Source organism: Lethenteron reissneri, chromosome 12 (genome assembly GCF_015708825.2).
Source record: "Lethenteron reissneri isolate LAM-NWPU_2019-01 chromosome 12, ASM1570882v1, whole genome shotgun sequence".
Classification (NCBI taxonomy): domain Eukaryota; kingdom Metazoa; phylum Chordata; class Hyperoartia; order Petromyzontiformes; family Petromyzontidae; genus Lethenteron; species Lethenteron reissneri.
This window is the reverse complement of record NC_083790.1, coordinates 3,229,531-3,251,082: the sequence shown is the minus strand read 5'-3', so window position 1 is coordinate 3,251,082 and position 21,552 is coordinate 3,229,531. Positions and strand designations below refer to the sequence as shown.

The window sequence follows — 21,552 nt, the reverse complement described above, 5'->3', positions numbered from 1 at the left end:
GAATTTTTTATTTCAGTACAAGTAGGACGCCAGACAAATAATACCGTTTCATTTTGCCTGCATCTTTGTGATAGAATAACAATCCGTCACAGAGCTCTTTCTCACCTGGCTATAAGAAGGGCGATGCAAGGAGCTGAATTCCGTTGGGAACACGACTGCCATGCAATAGATGCCCTCACTCATGCCCTGTCTCCTTAATGTCCACCAATCACCATATATATGGAGAGAAAGAGAGACGGTAAAAGAAGAGGTGAAGGATGTAAGACAGATTGTATAAAAGGTGATATTGCACAGAAGCTATTAAAATCGAAACAAATTCAAACAACTTTATTGTAGATAAGCAATTCGTACAAAACTTAGACTTAAACATTTGGAGTGGGAATTCATATGTTGAGCAGCTTATTTTTCCCACTGCTTTATTAATCGGAGGGGACACTTTCAATATATTTTTTTAAATTTTTGTTGGTGTTGAACGTTTAAGATGGTATCGCTGATAGAGAAATTATGGTACCACCTTTTCTAACTTGTACACAGCTCTTGGCATTTTCATACCTAGACAATGATGCTGACAGTTTGGTTGGATTGCCATTGTCTTCGTGCATCTGTGGCTACAGTTTGGATGTGCGCCTGTGAAATATTTTCATTGACATTTCACAATCATAGCTTGGACGGAGCGGTGACACCGCGGTTAGCGCATCGCACTGTGAACCCAGCAAACCCGTGTTTGATTCCTGGCCACAACTAGCATCAGCGTTGAGAGATATCTACATCAATCCTGGCTGGGTCTCGACTCACCCTTTCACTAACCTGCTATGACCGGCATGGTGAAATTAGGTCAAATAATCCATGACCATCCAGCACAACTGGTATTCAATATATAAACAAATTTAGTGATCACGATCGGGATATAAGCAATACGTACAAAACAGAAACATATAAAGTGGTAATTTGTATGTATAATTGATATATTTTAACTGCTGACCAATCAGTCGCGGCTTGACAAAGGGCTGTAATTTCTCTCATGTGGCCACATAGCCTCGTGATTAACACACTCACTTGCAAGGAGAATTATTCTACATGTATTGCTTTGCTGGTGAAAATTACGGGGCTTTTAGAATATTTTACATATTTAACGTGAAGTTAACTTTAAATATTGAAAGACTCTCTCTGGAGTATCACCAATTTTCAAAAAGCAAGGCCGGCGTGTACCGGAGTTCATGGCTCATTTATTGAATCAAACATTTCCGGGCGGCGAAATTATTTTAAAATAATAAAATGGCCCTTCCTTTAGTATGGATAATTAGGTCTCTCTCGCTTTAAAAGTTAACCTCCCTCCTCCAACTAAATAATAAATGGAATTACCCATAGTTCATTAAGCTGATAAAGCTTTCATTTCCCAACTTTGAGCTTTGTAAGAAAAATGTATTGCTCAAATTGTCGAATAAATGAAGCCATAAATATAACCAATATTACGTGGAAGCATGTAAAACACAGACGTGCAAATCGAGGTGCCATTCCATCGGATAATATAAGAATTAGCATCAGTTGACTTTTTTCTCTCCATATATTTAGCACTATGCTGCTCTAGGTCATTTTCGCAGTTCAGCCACAGATGTGGAAATTCTATAATGCATGGATATGCACCACACAAATGGAGTGTCTGGCGAGAGCAAATCAAATGCATGAGGATGGATTTTTTTTTTTCGCTTCGCTTTTAGGCCAAAGTGAAAAATGTTGAAAAGTTGAAAACTTTTTTTTCCATATTTGTTTTAAACCGAAGCAATCACGTTTACAGTGCATATTTCACCCCATGCATTAATGCTCCCACCTCCTTCTAACTGGGCCAATGAAGTCGGCTCTCTGTAATCTGGCAGCATCGATGCACTCCATCCACATCATTTGAAAGGAATATATTTTAAGCTGCAGCGTTGGGGCTGGCACGTAATGTACTATTTTTGCAAGATGTATATATTATGGATGTTGAATATCCACGTCGTAGTCGATATAATAAGTGGTAAAAGTGCAGCGCTTCAATGTCTTTGTTTTGTCACTGCTAGCGGAAGGACCTCCACTAGCGGGAGTTGTAGAGAGCCCCTCTAAAGAGTGTTTGGCCTACTCTTCCATGGTGGCCAGACATCTTGGAAGAGGTGGGAGTACCAACACTTTACCCCACCGTACGCGACTCGTTGATCGACTATGGTGGATTCCATTTATGCTGTGGGAAGGACAGACGGGGAGCAGTTTCAGCTGCCATGCCAGGAGATCAAATCGAACTGGCGAGTTCTGATTGCAAGCCCTAGTGTGCTAACCATTACACCTGTGGCGGCGTACATAGTAGATAATGGCGCTCTGGTAATAACCCAAGGATGTTATCAGACTACGGTGAGGTTTGAACCTTGGAATCCATATAATAAAAAATGGCTCAATGGCAATCACGTTGGCCGCTGAGATATCCAGCCACCACCGATTTTACTGGCTCAATGCAACCCATGGCCAACAGGGTCCCAGGTGTGCGCATCTTGATGGCATTACCCTACGTGCACACGTTTAGCCCAGATAGCCATTTCATTGGGGCGCGGGAGAGAAAAAGCACACAGCCAACACAAAACAAATTTGGCCCAGGATTATTAAGTCAAATGTAAACATCAACACTGTCAGGAGGAACACCACTTCCCCCCCCCAAAAAAAAATGTAAATTACGTAATTAAAACTGACGGCAGTGGCGTTTTAGAAATCCCTTTGGCCTTTCGCCACAAACACACGACGCGTGATGCTAATCGCGGGGAAATGGAACGTAATTGACATTTCTGCCAATCGTCCTTCATAACTCAAAAAAATGTCCGCAGGCAATTGCATTTCTGTGTCACAGCTGAGGGTGTGCTTTTCTTTATTCCTCCTCTGATGAGCAACAAATCGATATTCCCAAGGCCACTGGGAATGTCGGGGCCACCGGGAGGGCCTTGCATTTCTACCCCAGGAGGCGCTCCACCTAAACAAAAGTGTAATCTCCAATTCTCGCTCGGCTTCGGGGAATTCCGCAAGCGCCTTTTTTTTTTTAACCCAGCAAAACCAGCGCTGCGCGTGAATTCGACGCGACGCAAATTTGCGTGGGGGCGCAAGATATCGCGGGAACAACGTAGACGACAAGCGATAGAGTGCACTTTATTTGCGCTGCTAAACGAGTCCCATTAATTCGAATGATGGTGCTCCGCGGGACATTCTTTAGCCTCCGTAAAGTAGAAAAAAAGCATGGCATTGCCTCTCAGTATCATTTGTTTTGGCCCTCACCACCGCAGCAATGACATTCAGGGGGTTGGCTTCCTCCTTTCGAGAGAGGATGAATGTTTGAATCGCATCGCAATTCAGTTTAACTTTCCGTGCCAAGCAGTGTGCAAAAAGCCCGTTGCTGTATTGGCACGATGAGTACGATGGTAACAGAGGTGATGGTGCAGCCCCTGCAATTGCCCGCTCACGCCACTGCTAGCGGAAGGGGCCTTCCTGTAAGAAGGCGCTCCAGCGAGCATCTCTGCAGGGTACTTATGTTGTACACTCGCAATGAAGAAAGTGGACAGGTGCTACAAATCGAGGGCAAACACATTTATTGTGGTAAATCTGTAAAATGCGACAGCACGTGTCACACACAGCAATCCTCAACCGAGTCGCCATTAACCACGTGACTGGTGTACAAGTCCGGTTAATCAATAACCCTGCCAGCCACCCACAGGCCCAACTCAGTTATCGCATGCTGGTGTACACACGTGCATTGATGCACTGCACAGCACATCAGGACTTATACAAAAGCACACTTTACTCCCTTGCAGCAACGAGGAAATAATTGAAAGAGTGGTCCATTCCTAATGTGCCACACTTGGCCTACACTTCCATACTGTCCAGGTGTCTCGAGTAAAATGGGGGGTACCCACACTTTATCCCGCCCACCGCACGTGACCCACCAATCGACTAACAATGCCGTAGCAGTGGGGGGGGGGGGGGGGGTAAAGACACAACGGCGAAACCTGAAAGCAAATAGGATGGATTTCGATTTAAAGCTTTCGTGACTGCAGGGATTCATCTTCTTGGTTCTTTCGGTAAAGTCACATAGAAGGGAAATAATAAAACAATAAAAATAAAACATAATAAAATAATTCTCACGACGTTTCGGCCACAACGCAAGCAGCCGTCTTCAGGTGGAGAACAGGTCTGACTTTACCGAAAGAACCAAGAAGAGCAAATAGGATGTCACAAACCGTGCCCGTACGTGGGACGCACAACCCACGTGCTCTCTCTTGACGCGCGGTGCTGCTGCCTCTCTCGTACTTTGCAGTCCTATCGCGTCTTCGTACTGTGTGTTGTGGTAACCTTCTTACCCGGCCCTACTGGACATCTGTGAAAAAGAGCTTTACAGCTCATCGGATTCCTCCGGTATGAATACGAATCAGTTCTGATTCTGAAGGAGATAAATAGGTTTTCTTGTGTGCTGTCCGCCCCTTGGGCCACGAGTGTCCTTCCAGCTGGGCACAGCATCGCACTTGTGCACTCAGCTCCGTATTGTCACGTCAATCGAGACAAGGACGGAGGCTCGAGCAATGAAAGCCAGTCCATGATTTACGCCAAATGTTTCCGCTTCGGTCCTCTCACTTGCCAACCCCCACCCCCCAACCCCGACACGCCCCCCTCCTATTTCCCCCCCCCCCCCATACTTTATTAGCAAACCACTGGAGCTATGCAATTTTAAATTATCTAGATTGAAAACTAATTTCTTTAGAACTGTTTTTGTTGTCCTTTCTCCCGGCACCCCCAATTATCACGGTTGGCTACGTACAGTGCGAAAGAAGTTCAACATACATACACACACACACACGTACGATTAGTTGTGACTGTAGGGTTGTGAAGTTGCATCGAGTCGTTGCTTGATATCGATTCTCAGGCTCGCGACGCAACTGTCACATCACACGCGGTAGACTAGACATTTTTTATTCGTTCAGACTTGTCGAATCCAAGAGACGGCGCGACAGTTTGGCGAGGCCTTCACCCAGGAGCGGATAGAGCATGGCTGATGATTTGCTTTCTCTCGAATAGATGGTGATGATTTATTTATTTATTTCAGGGCCCTCCAGGCGACGTCATCCAGCCATTCCCGATGCAGACGCCGCGGAAGAGCCGGCGGCAGATCGACGGCATGCAGGCCGACGAGGGGGAAAATGCCGTGGACTACCCGGACGACATGGAAGAGATCTTCGGCTCAATCAGCTCGCTCAAGCGGGAGATCGAGCTCATCAAGCACCCGACGGGCGCGCAGAGTAGCCCGGGCCGCACCTGCAAGGACCTGCAGCTCAGCCAACATGACCTCCCCGATGGTGGGGGTCGCGGTGCAATCACGCAAAGCACACCTCGCAGCCCGAAACTGCCGCCCCCCCCCCCCCCTGCCCCATCAATTATTCATAACCGAATCTCTCCCATCGGCTGTGACCGAGCGCGCGCGGTACACAAATGCAGACGTGCAATGTACGCGCCGATGAACACCTCCCAGTTCCTTCCCGCAGCGTTAACCTCGGTGCATTTGTAATCTCGCCGAAACAGATTAGGCTTGACGTTAGCCCGTCTCCCAAGTCGGCTTGAAATCAAAACTAAAAGTGTCTCAGATACGAGCGTTATTTAATTTTATTTGATTTCATCCCACACTCGTCTAAAACTTTGCTCTTTATATCTAAACCATGTTCTTTTTTATATTAAATCAGACCCACGGCATTTGCATGTCTGATTCATATGGAAAGATTTGAGAGTAAATGTCTCACTTTTTTTTAAATCGCACAATGAAATGTATCCTGCCAGTACTCGTAGGTAGTAAGATTGAGACGGCCTATGTTAATCTAATTCACTCGCAAATCAAATTTCTTGGTTTTTTTTTTACCAGGTGAATACTACATCGACCCCAATCAGGGCTGCAGTGCAGACTCGTTCCGCGTTTACTGCAACTTCACAGCCGGCGGAGAGACCTGCATCTACCCTGACAAGAAATCAGAGGGGGTGAGTCAGCAGTGCTTAACTCCTAAAAGCCATCCCATAACATCCCAGGGGAATGTCAACAACAACAACAGCAGCAGCAACAAAATCCAATTCTTCACCGCGGTTGACCCGCAAAATGAGACAGTTAATTTAAGGGGGCTGCGACTTGAACACAGGAAGGAGTTCAACAACCTCTGCGTTTGTCACGTGTTGTTCTTACAGGCCCGATTATCGGCCTGGTCCAAGGAGACGCCGGGGACCTGGTACAGCGAATACAAACGCGGCAAGCAGGTGAGAGAAGCAAGCCACAACGGCCGGCTCGGAATCAGAATATTTATTTGGATTTGTGAACATCGACAGAACATTACTTACACCGGACATGCGAATGGTGCACTGGGTGTGCGGGCGGTTAATTCGTGAGGGAGGATATTTGACGGTTGGATATGTGACATTGTACCGGATAAGTTAATTGTAAGCAGATAATCATAATATTTATTGAGATTTGAAGGAGGCAATCCCATAGGCTGTAGAAGCTTTTTTTCACAGAAGTCCTTGTCAGGGGTACAGCGTCAGCGAGTTACGGAGAACTGACACGGGACGAGCAGAAGCCTGTTTGCTACTTGTTGCAGAAGATCGCGGTTCGAGTTCCCGGCCGCCCCGGTTAATACTGCGAGCATATTTAACCGTACAATAATCGGTGGCTGGGAATCAAATCCCAGGGTCACATGCCTCGTGGTGCAGTGCGCTCTTTACAAGTGCACCGCCGTTTTCCATCTTCTAAGCCACTGTAGGTCTCAATGTGAGACAGAATTGAGGCAGCTGATGTTCGTTCGTGCGTTCGTTTCTCAATACACTTGTCCTGGTGAGGGTCGCGGCAGCAGCATGTTGAGTGGTGGCGGTCCAGACCTCACTCTCCCTGGCGACAGACTCGAGCACTACACTACTATACATTACATATATTATACACTATACACTAAACTATTGTACACTGTACACTGCTATACACTACACCACTATACACTACGATACACTGTACACTACACTATACACGACTATACACTACACTATTATACACTATACACTGCTATACACTACACTATTATAAACTACGATACACTATACACTACACTATACAGTACTCTACACGATACACTACTATACACTACACTATACACTACTATACACAGACTTTAGCTCTTCCTGGGGAATTCCGAGGTGTTCCCAGGCTAGCCGAGCGACGTTGTCCCGCCAGCGTGTCCTGGGTTGGCCCGGGGGTCTGATGTTATTAATGTTTAGTTCAAAGGGTATATTTTTACAAGCATCAAAGTGTATCCATTCCATCACATACATTCGTTATGTGTACTTCATTTTAAAACAGTAGTCACATTAAATTATATTATACCATCCTATGCATTTTTAAAAAATGTATTGTATTTTAACGTATTAAATTACAAATTTATAGAATGATGGATTACTCTGGTGTGCAATAGTGTCTTGTTATGTTTGCTGTACATTTTACGCAGAACTGACATATTGCTGTCATCTTACCCAGCATCCAGTTGTAAATAAGATGCGAGTCTCAAGGGTTTATTCCGGTTTAATAAACAAAATATCGAATATTTGCCCGTTTCCCCTCATACACACCGCGTTCAATCACCGTGTTACAGGCTATGTTCCTCGTCCCCTTTAATTGCACTGCTCCACTTCCAACAAAACTCCCTCCCGCCGTCCCTTTTCCAAAGTTCCCGCAGCCTTGCCAAATTCAAGAAACGTGTAAAACTCCTGTCCGCTGCACTATCCCACGACGTCTCCATTTGATAGCCACACTGCATCAGAGAGGCCTTGGGCCTATTTACATACGCTTCATGTGTAAGCAAAGGCGCAGCCATGGAAATGCTTGCAAACACCACCGCTGCTGATGGTGGCAGGGCCTCCGATAGATGGAGCTCTGGAGAGCCGGCAAGGGATCTCTCCGCAGGCCTACTCTTCCACGCCAGCTAGACATCACTGAGGAGGTGGGAGTACACACACGTTACCCCACCACACGCGGCGACCCGCCCATCGACTCAATCTCAGTGAAGACATTCACACTGCTGGGTGGAAAGAGGCGGCGGGCAATTAAGAAAACCAACCTCCAGTTAGCACGGTTGGCTACGTACGGTGCGAAAGAAGTTCAACGTACAGGCGACCTCAGGATCGCGAGTCCAGTGCGCTGACCGTCAGACAGCGGCGGCGTATAAAGGTCGCAGGCACACTGAGCAGCGTGCCGCCGTGTGTCCCGTGTAACCGTCTCTCGTCCGCATCGACCGCAGTTCTCCTACGTCGACCTGGACGGGCAGGGGATCGGCACAGTGCAGATGACCTTCCTGCGGCTGCTGAGCTCGGCGGCGCGCCAGAACTTCACGTACAACTGCCACCACTCGGTGGGCTGGCTGGACGAGGCAGAGGGCAGCTACGCCCGTGCGCTGCGCTTCATGGGAGCGAACGAGCAGGAGATGGAGCGGGGCGGATCGCCGCACATCCGCGCACTTTACGACGGGTGCTCGGTAAGCCACCGGCCCGAGTGCGTGGTCACACTGCCCGCCCCGCCTGTCCACTCTGTGAACTCACTCAGCCGCGTGTGGGCAACGTAAATTTACAACGGTCTTCACGGTTGTCATCGTCACCTTGACAAAGAAAATTGGTAATAATAATCGCAATAATAATGTTGTACGTTTGGTATTCGCGCTATTCTTATAGAGCAGGGATATCACTAAGGCGAGACGTTTCACGGGCACAAATAGTCTCGGCTATGTGTAATCACGATTGGGTAAATCACTAAAAGCAGGTATCAACATGCATTCAATAGAAACATAAATAGGGGAGATCCGTGCGAAGAATTCTGCCCACCCTGCCAACAACAACGACAGCATTCTCCATCCGCCATTAAGTAACGGCACTCGTGCCAGGCTAGGTTCGCTTTGAAGCTATGTTAAGTGTCGACGCTTGCTGGTAGGAGGTCACAGGGCAGACTCAGACCTTCTGGGTTGACTAAGACTGAAAGAAGCATTTATTCGTCTCCAAATACGAACAAAAATATATCGCGATGGAAAGGGTCATCGTCGGCTTTCATTTATAATTCTCTCTTGACAATTATAGTCTCAATGCACAACCAACATGAATACAAATAGGGAAGTGGCATGACATTAATTCCGCCCAAGTTATCGGCCCACTCACCCGCAGCCTAAATTTAGAAAGGCCATTGCCAACATCATCATCACCATCACCTTTATTGCCAACGCGTAACTTACAACGCGGGTTCTCGACGTACACACCACCAGAAACAAGTTTACATGTGTCTGTGTATTACACCAGACATGCCATACAAGAGAAAGTGTATTGGATATTAAACCACGAAAGCAAATACTGTAAAACTGCTTAATTCGAAAGAGTACGATAATAAAATGATGATAAAATAAAATAGGGAATATCCATAAAAAGCATTGCATTGAATTCAGAATCAACGGTAGTTATTTTTTGCCAAAGGGAATGGCCGTAAAGACTCATGCATAAACATTTTCCGAGCCTAGTTTTAAAGGGATATTCCTTAAAAATATATATACAATACATTTTAGCCGTTGGCAATCCACTGCTGGACGAGGATTCTCTTATCCTGTGTCAGTTGTGGGGTTTGTTCAACCACACTTCACCATGCTGGTCATTATTAGTCAGTCAAGGGACCGATTCAGATAATCACTTGAGGTTAATCATCGTCAAGAAACGAACTCAGGTTCGCCACATTCACGGAGCAGTGCGCTAACCACTAAATAGCGATGCTCATGTATTTTAATCGGATATTTATTTACACATAGGTATTATTTGGTAAGCCCCTGAGGTTTAATAAATAAACATGGTTTTGGCCCAGTTGTTTTCTCAGTCCCAAGGCACTGAGAAAAGCATTCCATCATTGTCAAGGGGGCGGGGGGCAGAATAAGAGTCTGTTGCTCATGGTTGTGCATGGTTTCAAGTTCGCCTCAAAGTAAATCCACAAACCGGGGATTCTCCATCGCAGTGAGTTTGAAGGTCTCAGCCCAGTCGCCAATGGCTGCACACAAAACAAACAATCAAAACAACATCCCTTCAAATTGGTTCAGGATCTAATTTGGCTAAGTTCCAGCTCCAAAAATGATATATCAATCTGGATTTGAAGCTTTCGTAACTGCAGGAATCCATACTATCCCACCTGTAGACGAATGCTTATGTGGCGAAAAAAACGTCGTGAACTATTATTTTTTCTACATTCGTGACTTTACCGAAAGAACCAAAGAGTAATGAAATATCACTTTCACTGTCACGGGACAAACATTACTCCCTGTGGCAGGGCTGTTGGGAAAGTGACATCCTCTGCTACATGTGGACCAGAGGTCACTTGAAGGGATCTCTTCAGAGGTGTCTCTGTGATATCCGCTTCAGCGATGGTTTGCCGTGGAGCAACAGGGTTACACTGCTCTGGCAGGTATCCAAACGAATACTCCTGTCTCATGCTATGATACCATTTGCGCAATCGGGATGAAAAAATAGAAAGATTACAAAAATCTGAAAGAATTTGTGCTGGACTCCCATTATATATGTTAAATTTACCATAGGCAGAGTGCATTTCCCGTTCGCAGCAATGAGCCAATGGTGTAATTTCTACATTCCTATGGCAGGGACAAGTGCCGGTGCTTGCCACGTGGGCAAGCACTGGCCGCACTTTCCACAGCTTGGACCTTTACTGCTCTACGAGCATCAGGATAGCCGCAAATTAACGTATCCTGGGATATCACTCAGACGCTAGGGCAAATAACTGGCTCATTCGAAACAACAAAACACGTACGATCTCAGCGGGCCACACCACTCCCCACCACCCCCCCCCCCAACCCCACCCTCACCCCCCTCGTCGATCCTTACAGCGAGCGGGACGTAGCCCACGTGTGCGTCGCCTCACCTGGGGACGGGCCCGGCTGGCCGTAGTGGGCCATCGGTTGCCGGGCACACGCGTGCGTGGATTGCAAGCACTTAACAATTTACAGCCAATTAATTTGCGTAGCGGGTTTATGCGCCGTTGCGAATGCACTTACGGAGCACAATTCATTTAGCTTGTTTTACGCCCGCTGATTGCCGCTCCACTCGTGCCGTCAAGAGCACACGCTCCGTCGCATTGTTCCTGGGAGTTAGGCTATCGGAGGGATTAATTGCGGAGAGGGAATGCAAGTGTTGGTGCGGTGGTTAGCGCACAGCGGCACGGACCCGGCGGCCCGAGTTCCAAGTTCGATTCCAGACCATGGCTAAAATCAGTGCAGGGTGATATTTGAACCAGTCCTGCCCCCCCCCTCCACCACTCCCAACCTTCAACCCACGCTGACGAGCGTGGTGAAGTATGTTCAAACAACCCCCCGTGATTGACAAGACATGGCGACACATTCATCCTGCCGTGCATTGACAAAGAGTTGCGTGTACATGAGCATATGTAAAGTTGGAGGTGAGATGTAGGGTGCGACACCAGTGTCCTTTGCTTAAGTTCGAGGCGCAGCATGCCGCTTAAAATGAACCTCCCCTGCCAGCCCCGCTAAGCATCGCTGAGAGGAGCACGCTGCTATCTCGTTTCATAACACTGGTCAACACACTTTTTCTGGCATAAGGTATTCCAAAGGTTTTAAGGTAATTTTGGGGTGCTGATTCAAAATCTGGCATCAGTTTTTGTCTATCACATCAGCTTTTTGAGATATCAAATATTGCATTTTCAATAAAAACTGCATAAGAAAATATTAAATAAATGTGGATATCTACATAAAATTATATTATAAACACACTCTCCTAAAAATACAGCACCATATTTTAACACTAAAGCAGTCACTGACTCGCAACAACTTGCAATCATAAGTGACGGAGTTAATTTCGGTTAAAATCAATTTAAATGGGGTATGCCGATAGCATAAAAAATAATCAGCACCCTGAAATTAGTCTAGAACAGCTGCAAAAGTCCAGGCCAGAAAAAAAAAATTTTGTTGACCAGCCAAATGCAACTTGTTTCGACCTCCCCTCTCTACCTTGACTACGGTGCCAGCAAAGCAATCCACGTGTCGTCTGTCATTCCTTGGCTTCGCCTGAGCGTGGCACAGCTTCGCGTGCGCTAACACCACTCGCTTGAGGTCAACCAAAAAATCACGACGACTGCGGCTGAGCGGGATTAGAGGGTGGTGTGAGTCGGTGCTTTGTGAGCACCTTGCTTGTGGTGGAAAAACAAAAACAATGTTGCAGCTTGGCACTTTTTGAAAATTAAGTGACAAAAGTAAAATACTTGTATCATTACCGTCACTGCAAGTGTGAGACAACAGCGCAGAGATGTGGATTTGTATGCAACTGCTTCCAAAACCCCTTCAAGTGACCCACACTTTGCCACACACCCACACACACTGCCACATGTTTATCACGTGGCAGTCAAACTCATCCCCCCCCCCCCCTTCATAGCTCAAATTAACGAAATTCAGTCAACAGGGAACATTTAACGCGCCTGGTTTATGTGCAGTCGTTGGTGACCGAGATGAGACCATTAACACTTGAGTACCTCGTTTAGTCATAGAGGGCTGCCCATGTGTTTTTTTATGCAGGATCTCACCAAAGTACTGGCTACGTACTCTGACCTCTGAGGCATCCTGCCAACCACTCTTGGTCTTGCAATGTACTCTCTGATGTGACCTCTTATTTTTATTTATAAAAAATTTTTTACTCATTTTAATTTTTTATTTTACTTTACTAGGTAAGGCCCACTGAGCTACGTAGCTCTTTTTCAGAAGCGACCTGGCCACAAATGATAGCTCAACGAGGTGGTTTATCGCATGGAAATGTATTGCAGCCAAATACTCCAAACGCACGTTTCTAAATGTGGAGGGACCAACCGGAGGACCCGGAGTAAAATCCATGCGACCATGGGGAGAAAATGCAAACTCCGAATAGACAGGCGTCTGGGTCGGGATCGAACCCACGACCTCTTGTATACCAGGCGAGGTAGTTAACATCCTTCCACCGTGGCGCCCCTTTTATTTTTCCCCGTGCCAAGTGGCGCGTAAACCATTCGCTTTCCAAATGCCACAATAACTCACAATCCTCACGGAAATATAATCACAGCTAAGGAACACCACAACTTATCCACTGCTTAATCACCCTCTTCGTATGCACAGCAGGTACACTTATTTTCGCGCCAGCTCACAACCGCGGAATATCACCGCATTGGCATTCATCATCGTGGGGCTTTCATTCATTGCTGTCCGCGTCAACAAAGTGGTTGTGCACCAACATAAACCGGTGATATTACTGTAATTAGCCCGTTCATATAATTATCACGTATTTTTTTGGTAAATTAGCCCCAGAAGCGGGCAAAGTGAAAGTTGCAAAACAAGCTACACTCTATGAATATGCATTCTTATTTTTTAAACATGCAAACGATTTTCAGTCACACCTGCGGTTACATTTTTTTTCCCGTTTCATTCCTGCGAGGAAGGAGGTCAACCTCCAGATACAGCGATTTCATCCTCAGATATTGCATGTGTGCTTTTATTCATTTCCCCCCCCCCCCACCCCCTGTTTCATTCCCTGCGAGGAATGAGGTCAACCTCCAGATACAGCGATTTCATCGTCAGATATTGCACTTGTGCGTTCACTCGTCGGATGTGAGCAGGCATTGACGGCCAGCTCCTTCGCGCAAGCTCGTGTCGATCATAAACTGGCAACGCAGGCGCGCACTTTGCCTTGCGGTCGAGCATGAGAGGGCATTTCAACGTGGCAAAGGTTGCACTTCGCACACTGATTGCCTAAAGAATCTGAGTGGGATCTTCGGCCCCGTACCGGAGTGTGGGACAAATCCAGGAGGGGAGAGTGGGGGGAAAGCCATTAAACCCTCTTATCACAGTCAGAGGCCTTTGCAGTTGCGCGATGCTTTTAAGTCGACGCTTTTATTAATGTGCCTCTTTCCAATATCGGCACGGTGTTTTTTTGTCTAACAGCGTGGGGTACTGTAAACTTGATTATGATTTAATGACATATCTGGCTTGCCAGCTGTCAGGCACTCTTTTGTGCAATGCTTACCCCCCCCCCTCCCTTACCGTTTGCCCGACTCTCCACATCTTTATTTATTTTTTATTTCACATTAACAATCACCTTCCATTTTTTTCCCATCCCTCTGCCCTTTTTACTAATTTAATTCATTCACCTGCAAGCCACTGAATAATGGAACGCATAAAATTACGCGGCGCTGCACATCGTTTCTCTCCCCCCCCCCCTCTTCATCCCTTCCCATGGAGCAGTTGTATCGCGGCGAACAGAGATATGGTCCGCTAGCACAACTTGTACTCTGAATTAAAAATTATCGCAGCGCCCTGCAGGGGACCCACAGACGGCACACGGAGGGGGGGGCGGCAGGACGGTTTGTTAAATAAAAATAATTGGCAAATGTGTCTCAACAATGATTGCATTTGAGTCGTGGCAGCGGGGAGAGAGCTGGAGAAAGCAACGCATGGTCTCGCAAAGACAATTGTTCTTGCCCCGATGCAGAAACAGCTACGATAATAGTTGTTTCTCATTCCCCTTATGTTGTCCCCCGACATTCGAGAACTTTCCTTCACCCGCGATCGACAGCCATCAATTACCTGCCCATTGTTCAAATCCACACTCAAGACGTTTTTTGACACATCTACCTATGACCGACTGCCTCTGTCTCTACACAAACAATTATGAAACAAAATCATCCCCACTGCTTCTGTGCAGCGTCTCTAAGGTGCAGTTGCAGTCATGTGAAGTATAAATACGAATTGTATTGCCATTATTTTAGAGCTGTTCATTATAATAGTTGCTGAGAAGATTTAATCCCAATACAATGTAACGTGGAATGTCTGTCTGACATGCAAATGTCTCTGTCTAATGCAGCATTAATAACAGAGACAGTAACTAATAAGAGGGTAATTTATTTCGATATATGTGTCAGATTGAGCATTGGTTCAGTATTAGAAATTGTTGTCTATCAGATGTTTACGCAAATAATATGAACGACAATGTTGCGTTCCCCCACACACGTGAAATGATGCATAACCGTTAAATAATAAATAAATACAATATTTAGAACAAATCCACTGCTGGATGAAGGCCTTCCCTGTGCCAGCCACGCTGGCCAGTGCGGGTTTGTGCAGGCTGGTGCAGACATCTCTCGGCATTGATGTTGGCCGTGGTGCAGAATTAAATCAGGCCGCCTAATTCATAGTGCAGTTCGCTAACCTCCGCACCACCGTTCCCATAAGGCTGGCAGGAAAGAACAGAAAGTTACATTATATTTCACAGTTTTTGCATGATCACCATCAGCCTCAAAAAATTGCTTTAAATATCTCACATTGCCTTGTGATACCAGGTGCAACCCTTTTGCTGGCTCTGTTTTGCGGTCACATTAAAATCACGTGATGCTTTAAGAATGGCTTACGAGGCTGTGCGGTTATACATCTCTGCTTTGGCAAAATGGACCAACGTATAAATTAGGGTGCTTTCGGGACACAAATAGACACAATGGAATGCAATACAGCACAATGAAGCTACCTTGTGTAAAGATTTTCTTTTTCGATTTAAAGCTTTCGTGACTGCAGGGATTCATCTTCTTGGTTCTTTCGGTAAAGTCACGTAGAAGGGAAGTAATAAAATGATAAAAATAAAACACAATTATTTTATTGTGTTTTATTTTTATTACTTTATTACTTCCCTTCTACGTGACTTTACGGAAAGAACCAAGAAGATAAAGATTTTCTATACAACTTACACTTGTCATTATAAGCAACCCATTTATTTATTTATTTTAAGCTCAACTGAGGTACTGTATGTTAAGGTGTACAACAAAGCACATGGGCCTTGCTGTTACGCACACAACTAGTGGTGTATCAATGACTTTCTTCTTATTCTTAGGTTTTTTCGGTAAAGTCACGTAGGTAGAACATCAAAATTAATGAAAATAAAATAAAATAAAACAAAAATCATGCGTTCGATGAAAAGTCACGATTCAATGTCGCGCTTTGCTCCAAGCATCGTATGCCTTGCATTGTTGTGAATGGTAGCGCCTCCAGTTGTTGCAGGGGTAACGTGAGCCCATTACGTAAGACATGTGATCATCGTCATCGGCCACGAACTATCCACTGCTGGATGAAGGCCTCTCCAATCCGTTGCCATCTCTTTCAGACGAAGCATATCATCATGATCAGCCATGCTCTATCTTCTACTGGGTGAAGGCCTCACCAAGCTGTCACTAACTCTCAGATTCGACAAATACTAATTAAATAAAATGTGTATTCTACCGCACGTGATTTGACAACTGTATCGCGAGCCTGAGAATCGATGTCAAGCAACGACTCAATTCATCTTCACAACCCCACAATCACAATTTATCATGGTAGAAAAGTATGCTGGAGCATGTGGATTTTACCAAAAATTGTATTCTCTTAGAGCCTTTTACCTTGCACTACTGCAGACATCTTCCATCTTCCAGAAGGTGCGTGCAGTAGTGCGTGATGAAGGCTTGTATGTATGTATGTTGAACTTCTTTCGCACCGTACGTAAGGAAGACATCTGCCACACACGGACTAACCCAGAAGACCACGCTCACATTGCAAGTGGCTGGGAAAACCTCTAGATTCTAAATGAAACTTAACTGACGGTTTTTCTTCTCTTTTTTCCAGATGAGGAGAGGTTACGAGAAGACCGTACTTGAAATCCACACGCACAAGGTGCAGCAGATGCCAATTGTGGACGTCCTGGTGAGTGACTTTGGGGATTCCAACCAGAAGTTTGGCTTCGAGGTGGGCCCAGTCTGCTTCAAGGGCTGAGTGACCCACCCACCTGTTCCTTAGCAAGCGCCGAACACACTGAACTGTTGACCCACCAGCGACAGAAAGATTCCAAAAAAAACAAAAAACTAACGAGCAAATATAAAATGTCGTTGTGCGCTGTCATCTCTCGAGGTCGAAGGGGTGAAGCAGCCGTGTGGCTTTACACTACAGGTCGTGTCGTGGTGAGGCGGTTTCAGAGATTAAAAAACGGTGAGCGCAAGTGATTGACCACAACTGTGGGCTCTTTGTAGTGAATTAAATAGTGGCTCTGATAAAAAAATAAAAAATAAAAATCCTGTGAACAGTTCCCATGACACGCGTCTGTTTTGTTGCTGGAATTAGCACAGAGTGATTTTTTTCTTTTCAAAAGATGTTCAAATTAAAATCAGGCTCAACTAAATTGCTAGGGCACGTTAAATGGACCTACCTTTGACATTCCAAAGTTAAAATAAAATCCCGAATCACGAACAGCTTCCCTGAAAGGTGACGATTTTGGTGTCTCTCCAAAAGGCGGCATATTAGCCATAAGCAGGAATAAGAATGGTCATAGTGACGTTTGGAAATACATTACAATGTTCTGGTCATTTTTTTTTTTTTTCGGTCTGTGAAACTTGTTGGTGTTTCAGTTTGTTCGGCCATGAGCTGTGGGATGTGATGTTGAGCAAACGTTGCAGTATTTGAGCAATGTGGAAGCTGCGTTGTGTTAAAGCCCCCCCCTCCCCCCCAACGTTAAAGGTCTCTATGACGGCCACATAGTCAGTGCCACAGTTAAATCGAACCGCTGAAATATTCGATTTTTATTAAAGCGTCCGAGCCTAATAGAGTACACATTTTTTCTGGAATGATTTTTTTCTTTTATTCTTAAAGTAGCTGATATTGCAGTTTAGATATCGCTTCAGTACACTTTGAAAGACATAATCTGTAATGTAATCTAAACGGCTGTAACACAAGTTTGAAACCGAATGACAAAGCTATAAAAACTGATTGGAGGGAGAGCTTTGCAATAAAGCAGGCATCGTTTGACATGGCACAATAGTTATTGCTATGCAAGCTGGGTGAAACTAATATTTTTCTCACAATGTGGTGATCTGATGTATTATAGAGCACAGTTTAGTGTGCATGGCATTTTAAAGACGATATATAATTTCTGTAAGAAGATTAACATACCATTTAAGGGATTGGCCGAACAGAGTCCTTTACACAATAATCCAGCAACTATATATATAATATAAAGTCGTAATTTACGTTTCCAATGTTGGATGAAATCCTCGCCACTGACTGTTGGTCCGGGGGAGGGGAGGGGTGGGGGGAGGGGGGTTGTTTGACCATACTTCACCAGGCCAGTCAGTGCAGTGTGGTTAGGCTGGTTACCATAACCCTGGCTGCCAGTGTTAGCCATGGCCAGAAGTCGAACTCAGGTCACTGGGTTCAAAGCACATGCATATATCTTTGCTGGAATATGAATAATAATAATAATATCACTGCAATTACTTGATCATACGCATTTTAATATGTACTGTGCATTGTATTTTAAACTCATAAAAATAAAACTTGATGGTGCTGTCTGTTCAACTGATTATCATGGTGCTCAGCAGTCTGTAATGCTTAATATTTAAAGTGTTTCATTTCGTCTAATTCTGAGCTGCATAAACCTGCATGCAATTTTTTGCTTTTAAAATATGTGTTTTTAATAAACACTTTTGATTTTTTTGTTGTGCCGCCTAGCATGCATTTCCCCGTTTTTGCCATTTTTTGTCTTTTTTTTTATTTACATTTTTTATTACTGGTATATAAATGTGACGTGATTTGGAAAGGGTATTCTGTAAAATGTCTGTAATTTTGCAACATCGCAATGTAAACTTTGAGAACCACAAACATTGTTTTCCCATAAAGATGCTTAATCCTTTATGAAGCCAAATATCTTAAATTAAAAAAATATATTTTTTTTTGGTTTGGACTTTCGACGTGAGACCACCATCACCGATGTTTCACTGCAACAAAGTGTTTCTCGTAAGCACGTTACAAATCAGCAAATTCAAACTACTTTAATAAAAACCCTTCTTCTATCAAAGATACCCGAGGTGTTTCAATTACACTCCACAGTATTTCATAGCGATTTTGGAGAACGAGGTGAGATGACGCATTTCCGTTGCGGGGAAAGCTACGTGAGATGCACGGTCTCAGACCCTATTCCACAATAGCACCGAGTACCTCCCGCCTCCCCGCCGCCCGCACCTTCGCCCGGCTGATCAACGTGCTCCAACGTGGCGCGAGATAAGTTATGCTCGAGCGGGCGTGTTTCGCAAAGTCGGATTAAGCATCTTTAAGCAGTTGTCTTCCACTTTTGGAGATTAAAAGGGGGTCCATTTTTTTTTGGTTGGTGTCAGGTGAGCAATACGTGTAATCTGTGACTTTTTGGAGTTGTGAACCCAATAAAATGGAATTTACATTTATAACCATCCTCGCTATACTTTTAATGCATCACTTAAGCAAAAAAAAAGGTTTTAAATGGCATTCATGGGTTGAATTTTATTGTTAATGTCACCCAAAATAGGAGGGCATGCTGCCCGTGGTCTGATAGTCAGCGCACTGGACTGACAATCTAGAGATCGCGGGTTCAGTTCGATCTCTCAGCACCGCAGTTGCAACAATTGGCACAAGTTTATTAAATCCTCCACCACCTCTGGCCCACCGGGCAGTATAAATCGGCAGTTTGACTGTGGCGGGGCAAAGTGTGGGCACTCTGACCTCTTCCAAGATTTCTGGCCAGCATGGAAGAGTAGGCTAAAACACCCTCTATAACAAGGTCACGTGACGGTTCCCCACTTTCGTTGGTCCCTTCTACCAGCAGTGGCGTGAGAAAGAAGTCGGAGGGTCTGCACCTTTACCAAAGATAATATAATATGTAGTGAACATATTTCATGCATAGCATCAATTCTGGCTTTTTTTCAAAGATCGTGGTTATTTTTTGTATCAATTAGAAAGCAAAGGAAAGAAAAAGCCACCCATTTTAATTACTATCACCATACTTGTTATTTTACATTGTATTACTGTTACTGCGGTTTCTGGATGGAACTAAAATAATAACAAGAACAACAACAAAAAAAAGTTTCAAGTCGATAATATAATTTAACCTTAACGGCGGTGTGAAAAAAAAAAGTAAAAAGATGCAGTGCTGGCATTTTTCATCATGAACACGGTGCTTGCTCTATTAATTTGAAGCATTTATTTATTATTATTATTAAAAAGATGCACTGCGTGCTTGTCTTGGCTTGCCTAGTTGGTCGTGGCGGCGTGCGCTTCAAGTCTTATTTGTTCTGGCCGAGAGACCTGGGTTTCTCAGACGTTTGTTTTTGTGAGCTGGTTCTCTACGCGCCTCCAGTGAATGTGCCGACGAAGGGCCAAGGGTGGGACGTGGTTGGAACCGTTGCACCAAAACGTTGGCCCGTTCATCTTCTTGGTTCTTTCGGTAAAGTCACGTAGAAGGGAAATAATAAAATAATAAAAATAAAACACGACGTTTCAGCCCGAGGCAGAGTTTAAATAAATCGCGCTCTCCCTAGCGATTCAGGGATAAGGCTTGTGCTGCTGGACTTCAAGGAGGGTGGGCTTTTCTCAGGAGTGGGATGATTCGCGTCGCACCTGGGGCGGTGGCAGGTCAGCAGCACGGGCAGCTGCATTGTGGCCGAAACGTCGTGAGAATTATTTTATTATGTTTTATTTTTATTATTTTATTATTTCCCTTCTACGTGACTTTACCGAAAGAACCAAGAAGATGAATCCCTGCAGTCACGAAAGCTTTAAATCGTAATTTATCGTTGGCCCGTTGTTTCACGTCTCCTGGGTCTTTGCTCGTCACTGAGGAATTCTATCCCTTGACAAGGGTGCTCGCCAAACGAAGGCAAGGCAAGGCCACAGCCCTGTGATCGCACGCTCGCTCCACCGTCCACCGTGCCGTCGCAAACTGCTCCGTGTGAACCGCAGCTAAGTTGAGTTCGCAAGGGAATCCCAGTCCAGTGCACTGAGCTCATGCAGCCAGGAGGCTCAGCGGCAAAGCAAACGGGGCGAAATCTGAACATTGAGAGTTCAAATCCTCTTCTTGGTTCTTTCGGTAAAGTCACATAGAAGGGAAGTAATAAAATAATAAAAAGTTAAAGGTAATAAAATGTTTTATTTTTATTATTGTATTACTTCCCTTCTACGTGACTTTACCGAAAGAACCAAGAAGATGAATCCCTGCAGTCACGAAAGCTTTAAATCAAAGTTCAAATCCTGCTTGTGGGTTGACCCAGCCCATCATTGCACCAGGGTGAATAAAATAGCTACCACTTTGTGGCGAGGTCAACAGCGCTTGTCCTATGGATAGACTAGTCCTCACCAGAGGAATCTGGCTCGAGGTTGTGAACATGAGATGAGCCCCACCTGAATGCTCATTTTGGCGTGAAATCACTCTGACCTGACTATGAATCTACTAGAGCAACATCCCTGGTAGAATGCAAATTTAGACGGATGTAAATTGTAACATCGGAATCGCCTTCAAAAGAATTGTGATTCTTGCAGGAATTGTCCATGGTGTAAGTCCTGGGAATCAATTACAATTCCTGCAGAAATCTCCCGGCTGTAATATGCGCGATACGTTGTTTGTTTCGACCGCATGGCCACAGCTTGCCAT

The 21,552-nt window shown here is 45.0% G+C and overlaps 1 protein-coding gene across 2 annotated transcripts in view; it reads left to right on the top strand.

Annotated features, from left to right (window-relative positions):
* Positions 1-19,336, top strand: part of COL5A3 (collagen type V alpha 3 chain) — a 169,679-nt gene extending 150,343 nt beyond the window's left edge. For both annotated transcript variants that reach the window (XM_061550444.1, XM_061550443.1), the window contains 5 exons: positions 5,108-5,357; positions 5,915-6,027; positions 6,229-6,297; positions 8,319-8,552; positions 16,731-19,336. In XM_061550444.1, coding sequence (XP_061406428.1) covers positions 5,108-5,357; positions 5,915-6,027; positions 6,229-6,297; positions 8,319-8,552; positions 16,731-16,877 — 813 coding nt within the window. In that variant the 3' untranslated portion in view covers positions 16,878-19,336. The remainder of the gene's footprint in view (positions 1-5,107; positions 5,358-5,914; positions 6,028-6,228; positions 6,298-8,318; positions 8,553-16,730) is intronic.
* The last annotated feature ends 2,216 nt before the right edge of the window (positions 19,337-21,552 follow it).